The 19,730-nt window shown below is 42.3% G+C and overlaps 1 protein-coding gene across 1 annotated transcript; it reads left to right on the top strand.

Moving 5' to 3' along the window:
• Positions 1–11,114: 11,114 nt before the first annotated feature.
• On the top strand, positions 11,115–15,538 carry TSPAN6 (tetraspanin 6). Its single transcript, XM_040999628.1, has 8 exons — positions 11,115–11,324; positions 12,159–12,347; positions 12,623–12,697; positions 13,525–13,623; positions 13,725–13,859; positions 14,123–14,206; positions 14,304–14,411; positions 14,814–15,538. Exons 1-7 carry the CDS (start codon positions 11,238–11,240, stop codon positions 14,370–14,372), a joined length of 738 nt encoding a protein of 245 aa, XP_040855562.1. The 5' UTR covers positions 11,115–11,237; the 3' UTR covers positions 14,373–14,411; positions 14,814–15,538.
• The last annotated feature ends 4,192 nt before the right edge of the window (positions 15,539–19,730 follow it).

The raw sequence follows: 19,730 nt of genomic DNA on the forward strand, positions 1-19,730 counted from the left end.
GAGGAGGGAGAAGAAAGGTTTGATAATGTTATATCTCAAACTGCCCCTAGAAACATTTTCTACAGTAGTGTCTTTTCCACCAAGGAAAAAGAAAGAAGACATGAAGCAATCTTCAGCTGTTTCAACTGGGAATCAGATGCGAATGTCTAATAGTTCAAGTTACAGACAGGGACAATGGGGTACCCGAACTAGGAAAATACCAATATAAAGTCACATAGACTTAAGAGAGAACCTGGAAATCAAAAGATGCCAATGCATGGCTTTGTCCAATCAATTATATTCCCTAAGCACTTATAAGGAGAAGTATTAGAGCATATGGTCTGAAAGCTTAATCTCTAAAGTTACATAGCTCTGGATGTGATTCCAATTTTGTCACCCATTAGCTACCAGACCTTGGTTAAATTCCATAATTTCTTTGAGTCTCAATTTCTTCATGTATGAAATGTGAATAATAGAAATATATATCTTACACAATCGATCATTGCTTGGCCCACAGGGAAACAATGTATCTAGCTATCACCATATACTGGACATTGTTACCACCAACTTTACAATGGAAAGGACTGGATATTTCCTTTCCCTAGTGTCCCAGACAGTAAACTCTAGTCTATTCTTAGCTTTCAGATTTGAGACTTAGTGCTGTGGTGGTGGCTTGTGGTATTCAGGTTTAGTCTAACTTTCTAGTTTTACCCTGCTGAGCCAGCAGGAAGTCAGTGAGGTTAGGGAGTGCCCACTGAGGTCCATGAGGAGAGAGTGAACAGGCCCTGGTTCCCATCTCACTTCCTTCCCTGTCCCCACTCTATGAGAGTTCTGCGGTTCTCAGTGGGCGAATAATTCACAAAGTAAGTACAGTGCTACAACTTGATGCCTATTGGCATAGACCTGCCCCAGGGTGTTTCAGCCATCACTTATTTATGTATGTGTTTTCAACTAAATACCATACTTGGAATAGATCGTTGTCCCAGAAATGGAGGAACACAAAGGTGACAAATTCTGGCCAATCCCTAAGGGACATGTAAAGTTCAAGAAAGGCAAAAATTTATCCTGCAATTCATTGTTACTTGGCTCCAGATTCTATGTAGAGAGCAAGCAAGCAGAGTAGTGAAGTAAAAGGAAGTGAGGGAGTCAAGGAAAGTGGAAAGATGTTGCAAGGATGCTAGAAAGAAAAGAGAATATGACACTGTAGAAGGAATGAAATAGAAAAAAACAGAAAGAGGCAACAAAAGAAAGGAAAAAGGGGTTTATAGGGATATGTAGGCAAATGAAGAGCTATGGCACTAAAGGCTGGCCCCTCCTGCCTCTGGCCCTGCTCCAGTTGCTGTGGTGTCCTGTGCAGGGGTCTGCCCTTTTCTGATGTGACACCGAGGGTCGGTGACCTCCTACCAGCCACCTCTTCCCTCCTCTCAACCTGGAAACTGGAATTGCTGGAGTTGGAGTTCCCTCTGCTCTCAAACTGTACCCTCTGCAGCCAGGTTACGGCACAGACAAGCAGCATATCATTCCATTTCAACAAAGAATTTCTCCCCATCCTACCTCCAGAGATGTTGCCAAAATCCCAGGTGTCTTATCCCCTCCGTATCCAGCAAATGGGGTGCTATAGCATGAAGGAGGTAATTACAGCTCTTACCGTTTTTATGTTTCCGTGAGTTCTTTTTTCTTTCTCTTCCTCTTTTTTTTTCTTCCTCTGCTCCTCTCATCAGTCAGAGAAAAAAAATATCACTTCTACTTTAACATTCTTACGAGTAGTTCCTGAGCTGTCCCAGCCTCTGGGATTCTGTTAACACTGCCCAGATGTTAGGACGCCTGCATCTGCCAAAAGTTTCCTTAAAGCTATATCATCCCCAAAGCTATAGCTCTTCCTCCCTCAGAGAGGGGTTTTGTGAGGGGGAGGGGGAAGAGTAGAGAGACTGGAGGAACTGCGTCCGTCTGCTGCAGGACAGAGAGAAGTGTGAATGGTACTGGCCTTAAGCCTGTGAGTCTAGTGATGACTAACAGATGCTGGCTAAAGTTAGCCTCCAGAGATGTGCCACACTGAGGAGTGTTTCTTTTAGTGACTCAGGATGACATCGGGTCTGAATGAGAAGGAACCAATTGAGCTCCAAGGTGAAGGGAAGACTGTAGCTGACTCTGCTGTTCCCTAGAGAGTCCGTGTGTGTTTCTTTAGTGTTTCCCAACTCCTGCTAGCTTTGCCATAGTTTGAAACCCTCACAATGATGATCCGATATCTCTGGGTTTCAGTTGTTGGTAAAGTTCTGTTGTTCACCTAAAGAGCCCTGTGCTTCCTATCGGGAGAGTCAAGACTGAGCCCTGGCCCTAGGAATGGGAAGAAAGAGTGCCTAGAGAGACTTTGGTGGGCGGCTGAGGAGGCACAGCCCTGTTGTCTCTAGAGGGGGAGGGGGTCCACATTTGACTTCACTAAGCACGCATTCGTCTTTTTAGTGTAGGGAAATGGGATTATCCTACCAGAGTGTTTACCAAGCCAGCTGTTTCATCTTTCCTCTGTTTACACTTGACATTTCTATCTCTTGAAACATGAGTAGTTAGGAGCAGAAAATGTTTGTAGAAGTTGTACAAAGACTTTAGCCCTGTGTGTGCAAGTAAACTGGTAACATTTGCTTAGCCATCACAGAAAACAAAGTTCAGTAGCAGAACTGCATCAGCACCATTTCTAATTCACCGTTCACAAAAAGGTATTGAGTATCTACTCTGTGTTTCAAACTGTGATAAGCAGAAGCAATGACCTCAGAAACACGGTTTCAATGGCTTAACTAGAAACTGCAGTGTCAGGATGGGCCATAAAGTAGTAGTGAACAGGAAAAAAATTCCTGCTATTAGGGCTGTATATGTTGAAGATTTTATGTTCCACATTTTGCGCTTCATACTTGAAACTTAGTGAACAACAACAACAAAAAAAATAGAAGCTTTCTAAGTTACAAGTACATGTATTTGGGAACCTTGATTGGCCATTTTCTAAAAGAAAACCAATAGGCTTTCAAGGCTAAGAAAAAAATATATGATGCTAGGTGTGATGGAGCTACGTTTGCTGCTTGAAAATGCTCTATGATCATAGTTGATTAAGGGGAATGCAACTACAAAGGGGCACAACAAACATTGAAAGGCAAAAAAAAAAAAAAAAAAAAAAAAGCCATGCTGAGAGACCTAGGAGTTTAGGAGGAACGTAGAAGGGGGACATGCGCGGAGAGGGAGATAAGGCCAGGTCTAAGGCAGAGGCTATGACACTGGCCAGAGATGGCTGATTGTGAGGTCAGGGCTGGGAGTGGCTAGCTGGGCAAGATGGCTGCTTGGAAAGTATAGGAAATGAAGGTGAATAGAGTAGGGAAAAAGGGTCAGATACAGTAAATTATTCTAAACTCATGTGTTAATGAAATAGTGGCTATATTAAATGTGACTTTGTATCTGTATGTGAGGAAGAGGCAGTTAGATAAAGACTTAGAGAGAAAGAGAGAGAGAGAAAAGAGATAGAAATAAACAGAAAGATATATAGATCCCTCATGGGTAATCAGAGCCCAACAGCCTCCTGCATTGGCCACTATGTGACCTGAGGATTGCTCTGAGTTCTATACACTTATATCCTATATATAATAGAAGCATTCGCCTTTATGTCCTCAGCTTACAGTAAATATTCAGCCCTTGCCTCCACACTCTGGACACACTGATCTTTCTATTTCTCCAAGCATTTGTGCCTTTACACCAGATTATGGTTCCCTGCATCACCCTATGTGCTTGCTGGGGCATAAGGAACTTAGTTTTTAGTTCCCAAAAGATTTATGTTTATAGTGGAGTTTAGGAACACAAAATAACAAACCCATACAGCAACCTATATCAGAATATTTAAAAGCAGCCATGATGTGTCACCAAGGATTCTCGGAGGAACTGAGACAACGACCACCCCTTGGAGAGGAGGGTTTGACCAGGTCTGAGGTGGAGACAATGACAGCTGCTTGAGCTAGCTGACTGTGAAGTTAGAGCTGGGAGTGTCTGGCTGGGCAAGATGGCTGTGGGGAGGTATAGGAAATGAAGGTGAATAGAGTAGGGCCAAAGGATTAGATAGAGTAGATTAATGTGAATAAATTTGTTAAAGAAATGAATATATTACAAGCCACTGTGTGTGTGTGTGTATGGGTTTATGGGAATATGAGTTATGATAAGCTAAAGAAGGAAAGGGGGAGGAGAAACAGGGAGAGGAATAACTAGAGGAAAATAGATACGTAAACCAACAGTATCACCCAGGGATGATGAGATTACTACCAGTCTGGTCCAGTAGCGCTACATTATCTTAAGAAGAGCCTAATTCCATCCAGTGACATCCCAGACTTATAACAAAGCAACCACACAATGGCCTCAGCTTTTATTAAGTCTTCCCATACTAGCCTCACACTCTATAAACTGAGCTTCTTTCAATTTCTCCAAGTCTTTGTGCCTTTACATAAGGTTACAGTATCCTGCATTGCCATACATACTTGCTGTGACAAATGGATCTTAGTGTCTAGCTCTTAAAGACATGTTAATGTTAATAAGAGAGAGAAAGGGAACATAAGTACTTAACAAGGCAGTAAGCTAAGGCTGGTTATGTAAAAAGTGCCATGATCTGAATCTTAGGACTCTAGCACAGAGTCAGTGTATGGACACTGCTGGGAGAACTGTGTTTGGCCATGTCTCAGGCAGAGGCCATGACACCTGCCAGAGCTGGCTGACTGTGAGGTCAGAGCTGGGAGTGGCTAGCTGGGCAAGATGGCTGTGGGGAGGGATAGGAAATAAAGGTGAATAGAGTAGGGAAAAAAGATCAGATACAGAAGAAGTGTATTCAAAACTGTGTTGTTAACAAAACAGTGACTATATTAAATGTTATTTCATGTTTGTAAGTGTGTGTGATTCGGGAGCATGTGAGAGAGACACAGAGAGAGAGAGAGAGGAGAGGAGATAGACAGCCAAAATAGGTAAAGAGAGATAAAGATCCCTCATGGGTGATTGGAGTCCAACAGTCTTCTCCCTTAGCCACTATGTGACCTGAAGTTCACCCTGAATTCCATACACTGATATCCCGTACATGAAAGAAGCATTCGCCTTTATGTCTCCACCTGCAGTAAATATCCAGCCCTTGCCTCCACACTCTGGACACACTGAGCTTGTTTCTATTTATCCACACTTCGGTGCTTTTATACCAGGTTAATGTATCCTGGATTGCCCTATGTGCTTGCTGGGACATACAGAGCTTAGCATTTATTTCCCAAATGCTTTACGTTTATAGTGGAGCACATGAGAGTACAGTAACAAACCTATACAGCAACCTAGGTCAGAATAGTTAAAAACAGCTATGATGTTACACCTAGGATTCTAGCAGGAGTGATGGGGAGAGAGGAATCCCTTGGGAGAGACAGGCTTGGCCAGTCCTCAGGCAGAGAGCATGACACCTGCCAGAGCTGGCTGACTGTGAGGTCAGAGCTGGGTGTGGCTAGTTGGGCAAGATGGCTGTGAGGAGGGATAGGAAATGAAGGTGAATAAAGTAGGGCCAAAGGATCAGAAACAGTAGACTAATGTAAAATATATGTTCAAGAAATGAATATATTACATGCCAGTCTGCGTCAGTATATATTTTTATGTGACTGTCTTTATGGGATTATGCATTATAATAAGCTAATGAAAGAAAGAGAGAGAGAGAGAGAGAGAGAGAGAGAGAGAGAAATAACTAGAGGAAAATAGGTATATAAAGCAACAGTATCTATCACCCAAGGATGTTGTGATTTCTTCCAGTCTATTGCACTGGGTCCATATTATTGTAAATTACAGTCTAAATTCCATTCAGTCACATCCCACAAGCCAACCACTCTTCGTCCTCAGCCTTCATTAAGTATTCCCACCCTAGCCTCTACAATTTCCATACTGAACTTCTTTTTATTTCTCCAAGCCTTGGTGCCTTTACACCAGGTTACTGTACCCTGCAGTGCCCTATGTGCTTGCTGTGACACATGGGTGTTAGTGTTGAGCTCCCAAAGACATGTTGATGTAAATAAGGGAGGGAAAAGGAACATAAGCACCAACCAAGTCAGTAAGCTAAGGCTGGATATTTAAAAAGGCCATGATCCGAATATTAGGACTCTAACACAGAGTCAATGTAGGGACACTGTTGGGAGAGGTGGGTTTGGCTAGGTTTCAGGCTGAGGCCATGACACCTGCCAGAGCTGGCTGACTGTGAGGTCAGAGCTGGGAGTGGCTAGCTGGGCAAGATGGCTGTGGGGAGGGATAGGAAATGAAGGTGAACGGAGTGAGGCAAAAGTAGCAGATATAGCAGATTATTCTTTAAAATGTGGTAAAGAAGTGGTGAATAGATTAAATAGCATTTTGTGTCTGTGTATATATGTGTGTGAATGTGAATGTTTATATTTGGGTGAGAGAGAGAGGAAGTGAGAGAGAGTAGGGGGTTGATATCAAGAGAGAAATAGGTACGGACAGCAAAAGAGTCACATTGGGCTGCTTAGATTTGTTTCAGCCTGGCACTCTGATTCCTTATTATTCTATAATACAGTCTAAATTCCATCCAATGACATCCCACACCTGTCACAAGCCAACCACACTATGTTCTCAGCCTTCATTATGTATTTCTATGCTAGCCTTTACACTTTACATACTGATATTCTTTAAATTTTTCCAAGCCTTGGTGTCTTTATACCATATTACTCTACCCTGCATCAATCTATGTGCTTGCTGGGACATAGAGAGCTTAGGTTTTAGTGTCTAAAGGCTTTGTGTTTATTATGGAGTTTAGGAGAACACAATAACAAACCCATACAGCAACCTAAGTCAAGATAGTTAAATACAGCCATGTGACACCTAGGATTCTAGCAGGAACTGAGAATAGGGACGCCCCTGGAAGAGGCGGGTCTGTCCAGGTCTTAGACAGAGGGCATGGCACCTGCCAGAGATGGTTGAAGGGAGTGATAGCAAATGAATTTTAATAGAGTAAGGCCAAATGATCTACAATATCCTTTTCAAGGTGAACACCTTATATAATACTCTGTATGTTTTTCTGAGAGTGACACTGAAAGGGGGGGATTATCATAGAATGTATCATATCTACCTATGCTTGTTTAGTGTTAATATTTTGCTTTACTGTCTCCTTTTTTGAGTGAAGTACATTCTAAGATCTATAGAATGATAAGTATACCTGTCACAATCCCTCTTTACTTATCTCTTCAGCCAGGTTTAAATATTCAGTCCTAGTCTGTCCATTCTCCATTCTTTGTAATTATGTTTCTTCCATGTCTGTTGCTTAGGTCAAGTTTCTCTGCTCTGTTTCATCATTCTTCTTTTGTGTTTCAAAACTCTGTCCATCCCTATCTTTGGTACCTTCTACCAAGCTACTCCAGACAGAGATGATTTTCCTTACCTTGCTCTCTTTTCACAGCACATTTGATTTACCCAATTATTGTCATTATTCTGGTCTCTGAACCCTTCTAAACTCTGGGAGTCCACAGGGCAAGAACCCTGTGTTAGAGTGTTCTTTGCATCTCTAGTACCCTAAACAGAGCTTGTCCCATGTCAGGGGGAGTATCTTGCCTAAGCCCTCATTGCCACTAACTAGCAGATCAACTTCATTTTTCTATTTATTTTTTATTGCAAAGTCAGATATACAGAGAGGAGGAGAGACAGAGAGGAAGATCTTCCATCCATTGATTCACTCCCCAAGTGGCTACAACGGCTGGAACTGAGCTGATCTGAAGCCAGGAGCCCAGAGCCTCTTCTGGGTCTCCCACGTGGTTGCAGAGTCCCAAGGCTTTGGGCCATTCTTAACTGTTTTCCAGGCCACAAGCAAGAAGCTGGATGGAAAGTGGGCCATCAGGATTAGAACTGACACCCATATGGGATTCTGGCACATGTAAGGCAAGGACTTTAGCCACTAAGCTACTGCACTAGGCCCTCATTTGTCTATTTAAAGACAGTGTAAAACTGGAATAGCTTAGAAATTTAGGTTTTTAGTTAAGCCAATCATGAAAACTGCTGTTGCAGTGGCCCTTGGGTATCAATTATGACCTCAGAGCGGTGAGCTTGACAGGGATTGACTGAGCACCAAATGAGCTCATCAATTTAACATTATGTTCTAGGGTGCTGGGGAGAGTATAAAAGGCAGCACAGGAGCCCTGCCAAACTAGCTCTTCCACAGTTTCTGTTAGTCAGCATGATGTAGCATAGGTAAGTATAACTGCAAAGCAGGTGGATAGGTATTGGCTTAAGGTTTGGGTTAATGTGAATGTGTTTAGACATAACACTGATGTTGAAATGGAGTGGAAGGTTGGGGATGCCCTCATCTAGGGTTGCACTGGATGTTGAGATTGTAATTTCAAGTGAGGTTGGAGAGCGGAGCGGGTATAGGAAACAGCCCTGGCTTCTTAGGGAAATAATCATACTGGTCGGTGTGGAGCAGAAAAGTCATATTGGAAAAGCAGATAGGAAATATGAGGGTACCCTGCAAACCATCCATGGCAGATGGAATGAAAAGATAAAGTTTATTTTGGTACCAAAACCATTCATCTATCATGACCAAAACTTTTGAAAACTATTCATAGTTGATGGAAAATGGTATGTCATGATAGATGAATGGTTTTGGTACCAAAATAAACTTTATCTTTTCATTCCATCTGCCATGGATGGTTTGCAGGGTACCCTCATATTTCCTATCTGCTTTTCCAATATGACTTTTCTGCTCCACACCGACCAGTATGATTATTTCCCTAAGAAGCCAGGGCTGTTTCCTATACCCGCTCCGCTCTCCAACCTCACTTGAAATTACAATCTCTACTCAGCATCTTCCATGAATTGTTTGACATATGCCCTCATATGTGAAGATGATATGGGGGATGGCTGCTTGAGGGGGGCAGTGTTGGCCCAGGGGAGGTCTGACGTGACTTAACAATGTGCTCTTGTTTATGTCATTTCCTTTGCCCAATGTCTGCCAAAGAAATTTAAACCCAATGACAAAGGATACAGGAAATTAGGAAAGGACACAATCCCTAGTAAATGTTAAATAGCAGCCGGAATACTTAAAGTCATCTCCTATATTTTCAATGTTAAATATGCTTTTGTGATCACAAAGAGGAAATACAAGAGTAAGCCTGATTTTAAAAATGGTAAATACACAATTAGGAGTAAACCAGTATTGAACTTTCTACCTTATCACTCTGGGACAGGCAGGGGTATTTCCTAGGTGATTGGGCTTTTAGAGTCAATGCAAAAATTAAACTCAGTCAAAAACCTAAGAGCAAGCTGCAAAGAGCCCTTGTTGGTGGCAAAAATCTGCGCAATAGTAGTCTTTGCTCAGATTATTCTGAGCTGAGACAGCTGTTTGTACAATAGCCATGTTTCCTCTCAGAATGGGCTATTTCTACTTCAGGAAAGGAAAGTAGGGCAAGCTTGGTCCTAAGCAAGCTATTTAGCCACTCTGAACTTTTTCATCTGTGAAATGAGACCAGTAGTAGTATCCACCTCACATTAGGACCTTTGTGATATGTCCATGAGCTAACATGTATCAAGCCCTTAGTGACAGCAGTTGATACATAGCTACTACTACAGTAGTGATTATTAATATTTTAAGGAACAAGTTTGTCTTTTGGCTTGGGAAGCACTTCAACTGCTTTACATGGGATTTGATACCCCTTTATTCTGGGCTTGAACTGAGACCTAGGTCTAGGTTTGAATTAAACTGATCTCTGGGTTTGGTGGCATGGCAGTGGTGTTGGGGGTAAGAGGGTAGGGGTGAGGATGGGAGTGGTTAAACAGGCTAGGTGGCAGTGGTGCAAGGTGTTGCGGGCATAGGCATATTAATTTCCATGTCAATTTTTGGTTTTATTTGGCACTGACTGTTGTTCAAACAAAGCAATGTTGTGTGTGGCACAGGAAGGGAGAGGAAAGTCAACACATTCTTGCAAATAAGATGGGACTTTTGCTTTAACTGTTTTGGTTTGTCTTTAGCCCCAGAAACATTTCTTTGATGTTGATGCATAATGAAAATCCCTTCTCACATACTGGTGTAAACTAAGCTTTAAAAAGAACTTATTTAAGATAACAAGTCATTATTTGCCATTTGTGTTGCTACCAGGATCTTTCATAGGGTCATTTAGTAGAGGGAAATGAATTTAGAGCAATCCCCCACCTCCTGGATTGGCATATGTGCTGTATTTACAAGTTGACTGTGTGCTACATATTCTGTTGATTTTGTCTAAAAGTTTTTGTAGGTTTATATCGTGTGTATAGATGTATCATTTATCTGTTCTCTTTCATGTATTTTTGTGTTAGCACTTTCCAGTTTTAGGAGCAAAGTTGTGTAGAGCCTACCAGTGCACTAATTCATTCTACAGTAGTTTTTGCTTTGGACCCTAAACGTCTGGCAGGATGTTACAAGAAGTAGTCCTAGATCAATATTTGAAGCACAGGGAAGCTCTGTATGACCACGTCAATGGAACTTTCCCATGTTTTGGTTCTGTGGTATATGTTTAAAGCAAGATTTCAGGCAGAAAAGTTTGGACACTTGCCTCTCCTCTACTGAAGTAGGACTTTTGCAATGGCAATACAGTAAATGACCCCTTGTGAAAATAAGTTTGTGTCAGTGAATGACACCCCTCAGTTGAGGGCAAAGAAATCAGCCTAATTCCACCACTCAGGTAAATTCCATGTGTCCTTTGTCTTGATCTAATCTCATGTGACTCCGTATTGCTTTGCGATGTGCTTTTTTGTTTCTGTTTGAAAGGTTAGTTCTTGTGGGTATATGTACCCCTCTCACCCCCGGTGTCTTATCATTTGTTCACTTCTAAGCTCTTCATTTTTCTTCCTTCCAGGGTACCAGGGGCCAACGAGGCCGAAAGTCAGGGCGCTGCTGGCGCTGCTGGTGATAAAATAATGTGATGAAGAAATAGGGGAGGGGGAGGGAGGGGGGCGGGAAAGATTCTCTGGAAGACACAAGCATGAAGAAAAGCTCCACTTGAAGACCTATGAAATTTCCGACACTAGAACCTTTGTATATAGTTTTCAGTAACCTTCGGCAGGGGGCGCTCGGAAGTAGTCACCACTTTCCGGACTGCCTCCGGGACTTTACCCTTTAGAAAATTGTACAGTGTTTCCGGCTCTTCTTGTAGACGCTCGTAAGTGTTCGGCAGGTTCCGGCGAGACTCGGCAACCGCAAGTCTCGTACACTCAACTCCGGTGGGTGCAGGGTCCCGGGCAAAGTCATGGCGTCCCCATCTCGGAGACTGCAGACTAAACCCGTCATTACTTGTTTCAAGAGCGTGCTCCTGATCTACACGTTCATTTTCTGGGTAAGAGACTGCGGCTCCCAGGAACGCAGGGATCCCGGGTTGCGGCGGGGAGGGGTGTGACTGTAACCGGAGGGAGCTCAGGCAGGAATGGGGTGGGATGGGAGTAGCCGCCCTTGAGGGACCTGGGTTCAGAGCTTGAGCGGGACAAAAGCAGCCACCAGATTGAGCATGGACCCTGACGTGCCAGGTGTCCGAGTTCTAAGCAGGAGGCAAGGAAGGGACTTAAAATCCCAGGACTTAAAGTCCTTAGACCTTTGGAGAAGCAAGGCTTGCGCGGCGCCTTTTGTGGGGGCTCACTTGCAAAGTAGCGTTTTTTCTTTTCATTGCTTCCTAAGAGTGGAGTATTTCGCAGGTAAGTATTGTATGACCGTCCTGTGCCAATCTAGCCATAGGTTTGCTTTTGTGTACTATCCCTTTGTATCCTGCGCTCATCCCTGAATGGGGGGGTGGGGGAGGGTATTAGGATGGGAGTGGGAGACGTTTCTGGAACTCACAGAAAAGCTTCCCTTCCCCCGCTTCCATGAAACTTTTCTTCCTACGGCGGGAGTAAACCAGTTATGAAAGTTTTGTCCCCAGACCTTGTGTTCTCTCTGACGCATGAATACTCAGATAAGTTAAGAATTTTTCATGAAAATGTCCACGGCTTACCATTGTGTGCGAATGCCCTCCCTTCTCCCTCCCCCTCTACCCTCCCCTCTGTCTGCCATATCCCACTGCTGTGTGTGGCGGCCAGACTGCTTATTCAATTCCCGCATCTATTGTGTCTTTGTGATTTGAAGATGCTGGCTGGCTCTACCTTGTATAACTTTTTGTGTTCTCTGATTTTCCACCTAGATTACTGGTGTTATCCTTCTTGCCGTTGGCATTTGGGGTAAGGTGAGCCTGGAGAATTATTTTTCCCTTTTAAATGAGAAGGCCACCAATATCCCCTTTGTGCTCATTGGCACGGGCACTGTCATTATTCTTTTGGGCACCTTCGGCTGTTTTGCTACTTGCCGAGCTTCTGCATGGATGCTGAAACTGGTGAGTCCCTGTTTTCCTATTTAGTAGGCTTTGTTCCTTGGAACTGCCCGCGGCCCTTTATAGTATTTCCTGTTCCTTATGAAACTTTCCAAGTAACAGCCAAGCTGCCAATTTCCATTTTCAAAATAGACATTTTGCTCTGGCTTTCCCTGCCCTTTTCAATACAAACACACCGAATCGACTAAGCGGACTCCCCCGCCCCCTTTGCTCTGTCTTCTGTTGCAGCTGTGCTGGATCTTCTTTATGCTGACTAGGGCTTTCTTTTTATTCCACAGTATGCAATGTTTCTGACTCTCATTTTTTTGGTCGAACTGGTCGCTGCCATCGTAGGATTTGTTTTCAGACATGAGGTAGGCCTGCAATAGAGAACCTTGCTGTGATAAAATTTGTCTTCTAAGCAGTAAAAATGGATTGATTTAGGTGGCAGAAGTAGACAACTTAAAATCATTTAAAAATTGTGTTAAAAGCTTTTTGTGGGCCTATTGCTGACAATAATAGCTTTCTTATAAGAAAAAGCTGGCTCTTTTTTAATATAAAAGAAATTTTAGAAAATTGTAGGCTGACAGTTACAAGAGAAAATGAAAGGTTCGTATCATTACATCTATTTCTACTTAAGTTGCATGTATTTCAACTTATTTTTCTGTATCTAACTACCAATTAGAGTGGAACTAGTACAATTTACATCTAAAACACAAAATTGGCAATGCAAACGTTTCTGCTGAGACCATCCCGTTTTTTTTTTAAAAGAAATTGGGTAAATATAATACAAATCAAAAGAGTAATATTGAATTAGAAGTCAGGCAAGCCAATGGCTGTTGGAAAGTGATTCAGTGAGTAGGAATGGCTCCTCAATGAGAATGTTTATAAAGTGCCAGTGCAGGTCTCCCAAAGTAACATTTTATAGCTTAAAAATCCCATGTTCATCAGATTTGTACAGAAGAGAAAGATAAGGGTAGGGAGCATAGCATTACAGCAGTACATGGTTACATGTACCCACAGAAGTGTGTTGTCAGGTTCTCTCAATTGTTCCTTAGAATACGAAGTTGAACCCTGAGACTTAACATGTTACTGTACATATTACCCCGCTAAAGCTACCATCATTGATTAGATGCAAAATTTTCTCATTCATACCTAGAAAAGAATATTTGGTTACTGACATTGTATTTATTTCCCATAGATTAAGAACAGCTTTAAGAACAATTATGAGAAAGCATTGAAGCAATACAACTCTACCGGAGATTATAGAAGTGATGCAGTAGATAAGATTCAAAGTACGGTAAGTAGTTCCAGGTGGTACCTTCTCCAAGCGGTGGCTTTTCAGATATTTGACTACAAAGTTGTAATAGGAACTTTAAGTATTTCTCTTGAATTTTTCAGTTACATTGCTGCGGTGTCACAAATTATAAGGATTGGAAAGATACAAATTACTACTTAGAAAAAGGATTTCCGAAGAGTTGTTGTAGAGTTGAAGACTGTTCTCCACAGAGAGATGAAGCTAAAGTCAACAATGAAGTAAGGCTTTTAGAGGACAGAGTTGACTCAGTATATGATTTTTACTTAATGAAGTTTTAAGGCAAGATTTAAATTAAATTTGGATAAATATAAGTACATAGCCAAACAATGGTGATAACAGTGTGTTCTCTTTTAGAGCACGTGAAACTGAATAGATTCCCTTAAAATGACTGTGTAAAATCGTAGCTAAATCGCCAAGCATTTGTTACAAGAAGAAAAGCACAGATTGTACTGTACCTAATGTTTTTTATGCTCAAAATTAGGGATGCTTCATAAAGGTAATGACCATTACTGAGTCAGAAATGGGAGTCGTCGCAGGAATTTCATTTGGAGTTGCTTGCTTCCAGGTAAGTCCTTGTTGTTCCTTAAGAGATGTATTCTCCCTCTTGTAGTTGTATTTGTAAGCTAGAAAATGTTTTAATTTTGTTTGTGTTTTGTTTCCAGCTGGTAGGAATCTTTCTAGCCTACTGCCTCTCTCGTGCCATCACAAATAACCAGTATGAGATAGTGTAACCAACATATCTGCGAGCCTTGCTCCTCTCCAACTTTAAGGTGCGTTCATATTCATCCTTAGCTCTGTTAGTGTGATACATAGACTAAGTTTATCAGTGAGGTTTTATCCACTGGCGTATTTATATCTAGAGTGGCTCCATTAAAATGAGAGGTGTGCTCTAGGAGGCATTCAGACACCAACAGTTTTTACTATTCAGATGTCGAAGCTATTGAATCAAAACTTGCCTCCAAAATTAGGCCATATGAGTGTATGCAGTCCACTAGAAATAGCTTTTCACCAAGAGAGCATCTCATCCAGTGTAAATTAGGACAGTGATAAAGGTGAAGTAGACAAAGCAGTAAGCAAGTGCCGGTACTTGTCAAGGGCAGACTGGGAGGGTAGATCAAAATATTCTCAGAATTTAGGTGACAAGCAAATTAACTTTTCTTTTAAAATTTCAGGACACTTAGGTTACCCCCTGTGAACTACAAAAATGCCTGAATGGAACGCTGACGAATACTACATACCAGTAGATTGAAAGACTACATCAAGAGACCTAATCAATCGTCTAAATCTGCCTTTTAGTGTCATTTTTTGTTAGGTCATTGAAACCCTCTATTCCTCCGAAACACTGGAAGAGCTAGTAAAATCTAAATGAAATACTGTGCTTCTTTTGACTTATTTTTCTCAATATGGGGCCTTTGACAGGTGTTGTGAGATGGCTGTTTTAAATACTAATGAGATGGAACTTGATCCCTCTGAATTTGCTATGGATTATAGTGTGCTAGATGGTTGACCTGTCTGAATTGTGACCCCTTCCCAGCCAAGGTTGTCTGATTTGATTGTATACTTTATTAGTCTCTGTTCCGATGGGCAGAGTCTCATGGCATCCATTGTCAGAGTTGCCAGGTGGTGGTAATGGTTTAAACACCCAAGACTAAAAAACATCACCACTGTTCTATGATACATCGTGTTTCAGCACACAATTATTTCAGTCATTTATACTGTTTATATTTGCCCTGTTGTTTGAAAGGTTCTAATTATAACTTTAATGGTGTCGGAATTGTATTTTCCTTAGGAATTTAATGGAACTTATCTTCATTAACTTTCACTGATATTTCTTTGCCTATTGTTAACGATCATAGTTTTGGTTTGTGTCTTTGATTAATAAAATACATCTTTCCCACAATAAATACTGTTTCAGTCTTAAAAAATTGTGTTTAACCTTTAGAAAATGTACTGGAATGGTTGTTTTCCACAAAGAAACTAAGCCTCTTTTCTACTTGGAGTATGGTTTTAAGATTGAAAACATAAGATTGAAGCCTTGAGCCACTAAAATAATGATAATGGCCCTGTTTAAAAAGCTCTTTAAATGAAAGGATTACATTCTGTACTCAAAACAAATACCTTATGCATAACCTCAATCTGAATATAAACTTGATTATCTTATAACCTTCTATAGGGAAGAATGTCACCTACATTTGAGTCATAATACAGAAGTTAGTAATTATTGAAATTTTAAAAGGTGAAATGGTTTCTTTGGCTTCGGGTCTCTCTGTACTTCCATCAGTAGAACACCATCAGTAGAACAGATAGGCAGGCAGTATTTCATAGAGTTGGGGAGGCATGACTTCCAATATGTGACTCCAAGCTAGCTACCTGCCTGACCCAATTTATTTCCTACTCAGAGACCATTACCTCTTATTCTTAGGGGTTGCAGAAGAATGAGGCTGCTTCCTGCTGGCTGATTAGCAGTGTAGGCCTTCCATGTCTCAGGTTCAAATATTTCTGTCAAACTCATCTATCTAATGGGTCCATCTCAGGAGCTGGAGAAATTCCAGCTGGTGCCAATGGCTGTATCCCCTGCATCATCATTGCCACTCTATGAAGTCTCTAGACTTTGTCGTTTGAAGTAGCATCTGAGGTTCTTGAATAGTTTATAGGAGCAGGATGATTCATCCTTCATGTGTAACTGGGCATGATCCTCTCCCCTGCCTAGAAGTTAGCATAGAAGGCAGCACAACATGCACTGTGTATTCCAATGCCAAGACATACAACCTTGGGCTCTGGTCTCTAGGAGTTTCTGTTAAGTCTGAGACAAACTAGACATCAGGCCATGAATGTGTCCTATGGATACTATGACCTGTCAGGCACATAGCCTGCTAAAGGTCATCAGTGGGTACCCCGCCCCCCACTAAGGTCACTGCTTCAGGCTCCTGACTTTGCATGGTGGCACACTGTGGGTGTGACAGTCTAGAATTTATCAGGCTCCTGGCCTCTGGCTCCCATACAGGCACAGTGTTGTGATGTGGGTGCAGTCTGCCCTGGACTCTGCTGTCATGCCTCTAGGCTGCTAAAGGCCATCAAGTGCTCCCCTACCCCTACCCCAGCGCTGGTGTAGTGTGGTGGCATACCATGGGTATGGCCTACCTAGAACCTGACATGGAGCTCCTGACCTGCCAAAGGTCTTCATTGGGGTACCCCTCTCCTTGCTGTGCTCCCCCTACACTGGGACCCTGGTCTCAGAAACCTTGACCTAGCTTGGTGTTGTACCAAGAGCTCATGAGGCCCGTGGTCTGGCTGCTCCATGACTGATGTGATAGCATACTACAGGAGCAGCCTACCCAGGACCAACAACGCCCTTGTTCTGTCTAATCTTAACCTGGGTACCACCTGTATAGGATCCATTAGGCCCCCAGTCTGCCTAGTTCAAGATTGGTGTGATTGCACACCATTGGACATGGCAACAGGTCTCTGTCCTGCCACTCTTGCTTAGGAGCAGTCAGGTCTCTAGCCTGCTAAAGGCCATCAGTGTGACACCTCACCCACTCAGGACCCTGGCCTTACACTGCTGGCCTCACAGCTCTGGCCTAGCACTGTGGTACTCTGTGGGAGCAACTGCCTAGACCCCTGGGGCGGGGCCCCTGGCCTACCTGCTTCTAACCTGGCTATACACCTGTGAGAGTGGTCTGCCTTAGGACCAAAAGTCAGAATTTTAAGGTCTCTTCCTACAAAGGTCAAGCTCTTGTAGATTGAATGGTAAAGAATAAGCAACTATGCTGGCATACTAGTTTACAAAAATTTGGCATTAACTAGGCTCAGAATGCCCACCAGCTATTGGCTGCTTTTCTCCCAGCACTGTACCACTTGCTTAGGTACAGGGCAACCTAGGCAGCTGCTTACAGCTGGGAAAGATTTGTTTGTTTTTATGGTGAGCTTGTTTTGGATAGCTAGGTACAAAAGTCCCTTACAGCTGACCTTAATTCTGTCTTTTAAAAAACAGTAGTATGTTCCATGCTTGTGTTTTTTAAATATATATTATTTGAAAAACAGAGTTAAGAGATCCCCTATTCACTGGTTCACTAACCAAATGGCTGCAAAACAAAGGTTGGACCAGGCCAAAGCCAGGAGCCAGAAGCTAGGAGTTTCATCCATGCCTTCAATGTGAGTGCAGGGGCCCAAGCACTTGGGTCATCTTCTGCTGCTTCTCCAGGCACATTAGGAGGGAGCTGGATCAAAAATAGGACAATCTAGACTCCAAAGGCACTCATATAGTATGCCAGAGTCGCAGATGATGTATTTACCCTCTGTACCACAATGTTGAGCCCAAAGATCTTAAGTTTTTTTAAGGCTGAGTTTTTAACATTTTAGAAGAGAAAGGATGGATGTGTCAGGTTGGGGGAGAGGTCTTTCATCTGCTGCTTCATCCCGCAAATGGCCACAACAGGGACTGGGTCATGTGTAAGCCAGGAATCTAGAACTCCAGGCAGATTTCCCACTTGGGTGGCAGGGACCCAAGTATTTAGGCCATCTTCCACTGCTTTCCCTGGTCCATTAGCAGGGAGCTGGAATGGAAGCATTGCAGCTGGGAGTTGAACCTACACCTCTGAAAGGAGATAATGTCCTTGCAGGTGGTAGATTAATTGCCTTTGAGGCAATGCAAGCCCCAGACCTTACTTCTTGAAAGTGATGAGAACTGTAGTTTCACCTGATTATAACAGTGACGTGAAAAGTGCACGTGTCTACACAGAGAAGTATCTACTCAAGCAAGTGGAGCTTAAGCAGTTCCCATTGCAGATGAAGCAGGCCTGAAGCCTTCTAGCCACATGCTTGTCTGGAGAGGAAGACTCTGTGGTATGGACCTCAAAGTTTTGTTTCACAAAAAAATCTGGAGAATTCTGTATTTTATTCCACAATATGTCCGTGTTTAAGTTTAAAATTGCCCTGTGTTTAAAAAAATGTAAAACAAAATTATTTGAGAAGCAGAGAGAGTTCCCATATGCTGCTTTACTTGTCAGTTGCCTGCAATGGCCAGGCCTGGGCCTGGTGGGAAGGAGCAATTGCGAGCCCCATCCGGGTGTCTCATGTGAGTGGCAGGGATTCTGACCCTAGGTACTCCAATGTGGGATGCTGGTGTCTTACCGCAGCTAGGTTAAAGGCCTGTGCATCCTCCTCCATGTACCATCTGTTCCCAGGAGTTTGCCTAATTTCTAGGCTCCGCGTTGCTCACTGCAGGCACCTTTGAAGTCCATTCTGAGAAACCTGTAGGTGTATATTTACTAAAAAATGTTTCTATGGCCTACTCCATGTGGATTGTTGGGTTTATGTTGTTGGCAGAGATGAATAGCTAACACAACTTATAAATACCATCTCTGTTTTTCCTCAGCACCCACACATGACTCTTTCAGACGTGAGGTTTTTAACCTCTTGTCAAAATCCACAGTGATACATTGCCAGTAACGTGGTCCAACAAACCTGTTAAATCATGACATGCACGGTAATGTAAGATATTTGTGTGTGTGTACCTGAGGGAACTGTGGTTCCTTTGGACTGGTTTTTATGGGCTTTTGTATGTATTTTTAGAGGGAAAAAGGTAGGGCACAATAAAAATGCCATTTTCCTCATCATAATAAGATACTTTGAGATTTGATTGTTTTTTAAAGTTTGCTGTCCTTCTAGGTCAACACTTTATGAGGTAAATTACACTTTACTAATTACAAAAGAAAAACAAAAATATAATGATAGATCAGAAGAGGATATAGAAGGAAACAGCTACAGGGAAAGGAGATTTTAATTTTTAAATCATCATTTTAAAACTTTGTCCCACCCCAAAAGCAAAAGAAAAAAACCCTTCATCAAGATTGCTTGTGAGAGAGGAGCATTATGATTTAATTTTGGCTTTTCTATTTGATGCTATTACCTCATGGAACCTGGTAGAGTTAGTCACTTGTAAAAGTACACTATTAGCCAATGGGCTATATGAATGAATGGTGAGTAATTATTACAGCTCTCCACCTTCTGTTTGAAAGAAGATTTTGATCTAAAACATCTTATTCCATTGAAGCTACTGTTTATGTAATAATAATCACCTGCCCAGT

This window comes from Ochotona curzoniae, unplaced genomic scaffold (genome assembly GCF_017591425.1).
Source record: "Ochotona curzoniae isolate NIBS_2020 unplaced genomic scaffold, NIBS_Ocur_1.0 scaffold_1852, whole genome shotgun sequence".
In the NCBI taxonomy this organism is placed as follows: domain Eukaryota; kingdom Metazoa; phylum Chordata; class Mammalia; order Lagomorpha; family Ochotonidae; genus Ochotona; species Ochotona curzoniae.

What these genes read in the sequence shown, in the direction of transcription:
- TSPAN6 (XM_040999628.1), top strand. Translation starts at nt 11,238, where the DNA reads ATGGCGTCCCCATCTCGGAGACTGCAGACTAAACCCGTCATTACTTGT. An exon ending in TCTACACGTTCATTTTCTGG is followed by an intron (nt 11,325 to 12,158) that starts GTAAGAGACTGC and finishes TTTTCCACCTAG; the next exon opens with ATTACTGGTGTTATCCTTCT. An exon ending in TAGATAAGATTCAAAGTACG is followed by an intron (nt 13,624 to 13,724) that starts GTAAGTAGTTCC and finishes TGAATTTTTCAG; the next exon opens with TTACATTGCTGCGGTGTCAC.